The 6847-nt window shown below is 36.5% G+C and overlaps 1 protein-coding gene across 1 annotated transcript; it reads left to right on the top strand.

Annotated features, from left to right (window-relative positions):
* Window positions 1-252: 252 nt before the first annotated feature.
* On the top strand, window positions 253-4823 carry LOC138307699 (uncharacterized). Its single transcript, XM_069248535.1, has 4 exons — window positions 253-3092; window positions 3338-3513; window positions 3668-3687; window positions 4322-4823. Exons 1-4 carry the CDS (start codon window positions 624-626, stop codon window positions 4396-4398), a joined length of 2742 nt encoding a protein of 913 aa, XP_069104636.1. The 5' UTR covers window positions 253-623; the 3' UTR covers window positions 4399-4823.
* Window positions 4824-6847: the final 2024 nt, after the last annotated feature.

Consider the following 6847-nt stretch of genomic DNA (forward strand, 5'->3'; position numbering starts at 1 on the left):
ATATATGGAATAGACACAATTCCTGTGGGAGTTATTCCCCTTGTAGTCATGCACGTGATATGTACGTAAATTGGTCAATGGAAAGTGTGATTTATGAATGGAATTCGACTGTCTTTAATTTCCCCTGCGAGCCACAGTTTTGATATCTTTTCTAAATGAGATCCATCGTGCGTATTAATAAATAATAAACATTTTCACCGCACGCCGATTTCGGGAAATGCAGTAGTGATTTTAAATCAACATATATCTGTAATACAGCTAACAAAACAGTCATCACGTGTTTAATTATTCAATTTTAACTGTGAATAAAGATCATTAATCTATTATACTTCACGTATTATTGTTCGGCTACTACATGTACTTTAAGGCCAAACAAAATTAATTTCTTGTTTCTCAGGCCCGCCCGCATCCAATATGAACCCCCTGCACCACTCACTTTTTATTGAAATCAAAAAAATAAAAACGTCCGCGCCGAAAAATAAATTCCGGAAAAAATCCGACGTTGGTTCCCACATTATCCGGAACTTGACCGATCCGTGTTTTAGAATCTCCCAAATCAGATCATTGAAACGTTTGTTTATCCTTTAGAAGCTTGTGATTGCACATGGTACACGGCAGCAATAATGATTTCGCTTCAAATATCTTTTTCTGGGAGTGTTCTTTTACCCTGGACAATCATTTCGAATTATAGTGATACTTGTTCGTTTGGCGAACTCTACAAAGGTCTGTGCGATGGATCGCTTGGTCCCGACGACTGGTCATTTCCGCCAAAATTCGCGGATCATCATGTGTCGGCCGCTATCGGCAAACGGAAAACTGACGTTTTTGACAAAGTTATGATGTCTTCAAAGGTAAATGAAGCAACGAAACTGTTTGGACATTATGTCAGAATAACGTTGCACGAGGTGCAACGGTCATCGGCATCTACATCTGAAAACAATGTCAAAACTGATCATGAAAATGAATGTCGGAATAAAACAGGTGAGAAAAAACGGAATGCTTTCCAAGTTCTCATAGATGCTGGTAGAAAGCTCACATTGCCGAATATGTACAACACAGACAACAAAATCCGAAATAGTAAACATCTCCAATTCAACAAGTTTGTGTCAACACTTCAGAAAGCCCAGCTGGGGTTTACCCATGCCTCAATGTCACAGGGTACATCATTTGTGACTGCTGTGACAAATGCTCTTTGGTATGTCGACCCACACTGGGAAACACTCAGAGAAAGGGGATTTCACACTCCTATGCTCTTTGAACATCTGATAGGTTATAACTCACCTGAAACTCACAAACATAAACCATTGCGCATGGATCAATCTACTCTTGATGCACATGCACGAGATCTAGACAGGTGCTTAGGAATGCCATGGATAAATGGGCCTATGTGGAGTCCTATCAAGAATGCCGTTGAACAACTTTCTGAGGTTTTACATGGATATAAAAACTATTTGGCAAAGTCTTTGGAGAAGGCGCAGGAAAGACATCAGAGCGCTATACCAGTCAGAAATGACACACAGAGTGTGGAGATGATTTACCCGAAGTATATTGTCAAGCCCACAATTTCATCCCGATACAAACCACTAACAGAACATCTGTCTAAAATTGAAGAGTTCAAACCTCTATGTGTTGACGAGTATACCCCAGGAGATACACGCCAAAGACGTCATTATATTGACAATTTGAAGAACGGACTTCCCTACAAATGTATTCTGTTTCGAGTGTCTGCAGGGAATAACCTCGGTACACACAATTTCATCTGGAGAGTTCCTATGAACACTATTCAAAAAGAAGACGTCTTGACAAAAAACAATGATGTAATACAAGGTATCACCAAAGATTTACCAACATACCATACCAGGTTCATGAAAAGAAACTTCCTGCAAAAGGTAACTCTGTTGTGTGATGTTAAGCCAATGGAAGCCCGCTGCATTTACAAAGATCTTACCGGTGACAATAGTGCACCGGAGACTTCAAATGAAAAGATAATTGATGAGAAAGTGAAGCAGGCCTTCGAGCTACAGGACCCGGATGTGATTCTTGACCTACGAGAACATAATGAAGGTCAGCCAACCAAATACTCTGTGTTTTTTGATCACGCTAAAACATATATTGAAAATGTAGTGGAGACAGCTGTTGATGACAGGAGGCATGATACAATACAACATCTGGCTACAGCAATGTCTGTCAGAGACCTTCTGAACCAAGTGAAGGGTACTTGTCCAGAAGGAACACCCATACCTTCTGAACAGTGGTTGAGATTGCAATTTGCACCCAAAAACCACTCATCAATAAACTCATTGCAGTACACTGGGAATTTACATGTGAAATACCAAGTACAGAGCAGGCAATTGCGAAAAAGTCATATAGACTTGCATTATGCATCAGCAATATTTCGTTATATGAAAGACTTTGCAGTCAAATTTCGTGATAACGCTGTTATGGTGTGTATGGATGACAAACATCACTGTAAGGTTGGTGAACCTGGACATCCTGTCGCAGCAGTGGACAGAGGGAAAAGAGTAATCGTTGGTCAGGATTCTGTGTTTGCTGTTTCTGACCACGACTTCACAAAATTCAGCATTGTTCCAAGTGTGACAATGCTGATTGATATACCTGAAACCATGGATGGATCGTTCTACCGTGGACAAGTTAATGTCGGTGTCAAGGACTTGGTTCTGGAACCATCAAATCCCATACGGCATATAACAGAACTGTCACAAATATTGAACAGTGAAGATCCTGCCAAATACAAGAAGCCCATCATGTGTATTTACAGTGATGGGGGTCCAGATCACCGCCTCACCTACATGTCGGTACAACTGGCAATTCTGTGCCTATTTCTCAAAGGAAATTATGACTACATAGTTGCAGCAAGGACACCTCCAATGTCGTCATGGAAAAATCCCCCAGAACGCATCATGTCTGTGCTGAACTTGGCCCTTCAGGCTGTTGGACTGATGAGGAAGGAAACTTCAGAGGAGTGTGAGAGGAAGCTGAGGTCTGCTAACAGTTTGAAGCAATTGCGTGAACTTGCTGACAAGTACCCTGACATACATGAGGAGATGGTGGACAGTATACAACCAGTAAAGGTATTACAGTATACAACCAGTAAAGGTATTAAACTTAAAATTTATGAAAGCACATAATATTGTGTATTTTTTTTCTTCATTTTAATATCAAAACACGAATCAAATGGTAGAACTTTAACAAATAAAACTCTGATATAAACACATTGATACCAATCTAGCGTGCATTTAAATTGTAAAATGGATTTTGCTTTAAAAAAAGCTTTCATTTAATTTGATGAAAAACATTTTTCTTTCAATATATTTAGATTTTACTGACGCAACTCTTCCAACGACTGCAGCTGAAAGATGAACCTTTCAAATGTTTTACTGCTGCTAGTGACAGGGAAATGAAAGAGTTTTGGGGGGCATTGGACAGGTTTGGTGAACCACTGGACTTCAATGAGATGCATCAGAAGGAACTGAAGCAAGCAGTGAAAGACAGGTATTTAAAAGTAGTTTTCATTAAAATATTTATATTTTTATATAAACCATTATTTTTATAAGAATAATACAGAACATTGTGTTTGAACATTTTTATTCTTTAGTATATACAAAAATAACATGTGGTATAACTATTGTCTAAAAATATGATACAGATCAAAATGGACAAGATTTGGTAAGTGCTTTTTAATATATTATAAATAGCCAATGTGTATATTCATGTATCCTCCTTAAGCAGTTGGAATGAAACATTAACATGTAAATGTACATGTACATGTAAATACTTAACCCTTGTGCACCAATAACTAGCAATGTGTCTGTAGTTTGCATAATCTAAAATATTAATATGCATGTAGCTGCTAGCAAACACTATCTCTTTATCAAAATATTTAGATCATACTTGCTTTTAATATAACATATCTTTTGGTGGTGGTTTACCTTCATTTGCTTTTTCCTTCTGATGTTTGTGAGTGTGTTCTAATAGGCACTATTGAACTGGAGTATCTGTGTGTGTATTTAATAGCACTTGCCAGTTCTACCTTTTTAATTATTGTATATGCTTACCACTGGAATATCTATCATGAGTATCTAATTGAATGATTTGTATTTGGGAAAAGCTGATGTATGAAAGGACATGTTTTCACTTTTAACAAAAACAAATATTTTTTATATTTTCAATTCATCATTTTGACATTAAAATATTGATTTCAAGGTACACATTTTCTGTGCTATGTATGTCATATTTCACTCATTTTTTTGTCTATCTTCAAATTTTCTGAATAATATTAAAATTTCTGCATGTTTTTCAGGCCAGAGCTTTCAGCATTTTTGGAACACTGCTGCACATCCAGGAGCTATTTCTTCACAATCAAGAAGTGTGGTGTAGCTGATTGTGAAATATGTCCTCCACCTGTTCTTCCCCCTGACCAGTTTGCTGAGCTCCATCCGTTCCCAGATCCTGTGCCAGGTACGTATACTGAAATTTCAAGCACACAAAAACAGTACAGCACATGAAAAAACTGAAATTCAAAACTTTGATAATTAAATGGAAATACAGGATAAAAGTTTGTCAGACTTTATTCTATCTTTAATATTATACTATTTGAATGTCAATATAGAAATACCTTCTCTTTTGCAGGAGATGAGGGCCATTACAAGGACTTCTCGGAGTTGTATGGCATAGAGGAGACCAGTGAGGAGTTCTGTCCTTCTCATCGACAAAAGAAGACTTCTAGTGTTCACCATGGTCATATTAATATACCATTTTCCCCATCAGCCCAAACAGCAAAGACATGCCAGCAGACCGTGGCGTGCATTGAATGCAATAGTTTGTTTGTTTGTTTGAGTTTTACGGCCCATCGACAACTAAGGTCATTTAGGGCCAAACTACAAGTCATGCATTAATATCAGGATAAAAGTTCAGGGTAAGAAAAAGCAAGTAAGGACTAAAACACAGATTGTAAACGTTAATTTGATAAAAAAAAGAAGGTTTGCATGGGATAAAATAAATTTGGCTAAAACACATGAGAAAACTCATGCACAATGTTGATGAAACGATGAAATGTTGAGTTGATACGATGTATGATGAGAAAACGTTCATATTTTGCTTAAAATACCGATCTCTTTGAGATAATTAAAAATACGATTATGTCTCACGGCATGAAACAAAGTGTACATGTCGGAGACATCGTAGTATTTATCTCGTATGTGTTTAAAATCAATACAATGCAATAAAATATGCTCCACTGTGAGAGGAGAATCACATGCATGGCATGTAGGAGGATCCTCCCCTCTCAATAGATAGGAATGTGTAAAATATGTGTGTCCAGTTCGGAGCCGAGAGAGTACAACTTCCTCTCTGCGGTCTCTCCGACTGGACAGTTTAGGATTAAGTGTAGGTTGAATTTTAAACAGTTTATTGTTTGTTTCGGTAGACCTAGAGTTGTCTACGCTGCTTCAAAACTTTCAAATAGCGAACAGTCACTTTTAACCAGGGTACTGTCAATGTACCACTACTCTTGTGGAAGCATCTTACAGGAACTGCAACCAGAAGATGCTTCAAAAGCACCGAGAATCAATGCATTGTTAACGAAAGTATATGTCAGAAGTAACATCACATGTGATACTCCTATTGAAGTCCCCTATTTCAGCTCGAAGTGCTTTCCCCCTGTGTGCTTCCATTGTGGCTCTGACACAGACCTTGTAATAAAGGAGAGCCAATATCCAATATGTAAAATCTGTGACACCAGAGACAAACAAGCTCTTAAAAGAAAGAGAAATGTGTGGGAGGAACGAAAGGGGAGCAAAAAGACCAAATCTTAAAACATAGGGAGTCCTGATCACTTGCTTATGTACATCTGGTTAACATTGAACATAAAGTTGTATTTCAATTGTTTTTCAATTTAAATTGTAAGTTTAATACCAGAAAATAAAGACAATAGTTTAAAATTAAGATTTCTTTATTCATTTTATGCATTTAACAATTGACACAATTTCAAATCACATGATTCATGTATATTATTATGTGACTGAGAAAAAAAAAATCCCTCCCTCATCACATTTTTAGGTAGTAAAAAAAATAGCCTCCCTCCCTCATCCTTTTTTGGAAAAATGTGCCTGAGAAACAAGAAATTAATTTTGTTTGGCCTAACATTCATTATATTGAAATGCCCAAATATTTAGTAATACACATAATAGATAACAAAATATCTTAAATCCTTTAAAATTTCTCTCCAAGTTTTCTTTTCTTGCATTTTTTAAGTTTCACATCGCGTATTTTAAATTGCACGAGGAAGTTATTCTCTTTCTATAAAACCACATCCTACCATGTGACGTTCTGAATACATGAAGAATTGCAGTAATTTAAATCCTCATGTGTTATATATTTTTTAAAATATGTCGTCAAAAGATAGATAGATAAATTTAGAGCGCATCTTAGATTAATCTGTTCGACTACTTTCCTCTTATGCACATGTACACGACGTACGGATGTTCCCGGTAGTCGAGACCTCTTCATAAGCCTCTTCATCCATTAAGATGGTATTTTAGAGAGTAGTAAATTCTGCTCATTGGAACCTTTCTGCGTATAGTCTTATATAACCTAAATACACAGAACCCTTAAGTAGACCCTACTACAACTACATGTAACAGTCGACTTGATCCGTAAAGTGTCGTAGATAAATTTTCATCTAAATTTAATGAGTATTTTGTTTTACGATTTAATATCTTGTAAGTATATAGGTTATGTACATATATAGATAATGATAACCAGAAGTGCATTTTGTTTTATTAATACAAATGAAATGTTGTTAATATATTATTTTTTTCTTTCAAAA

The sequence above is a fragment of the Argopecten irradians genome, chromosome 14 (genome assembly GCF_041381155.1).
Source record: "Argopecten irradians isolate NY chromosome 14, Ai_NY, whole genome shotgun sequence".
Lineage (NCBI taxonomy): Eukaryota > Metazoa > Mollusca > Bivalvia > Pectinida > Pectinidae > Argopecten > Argopecten irradians.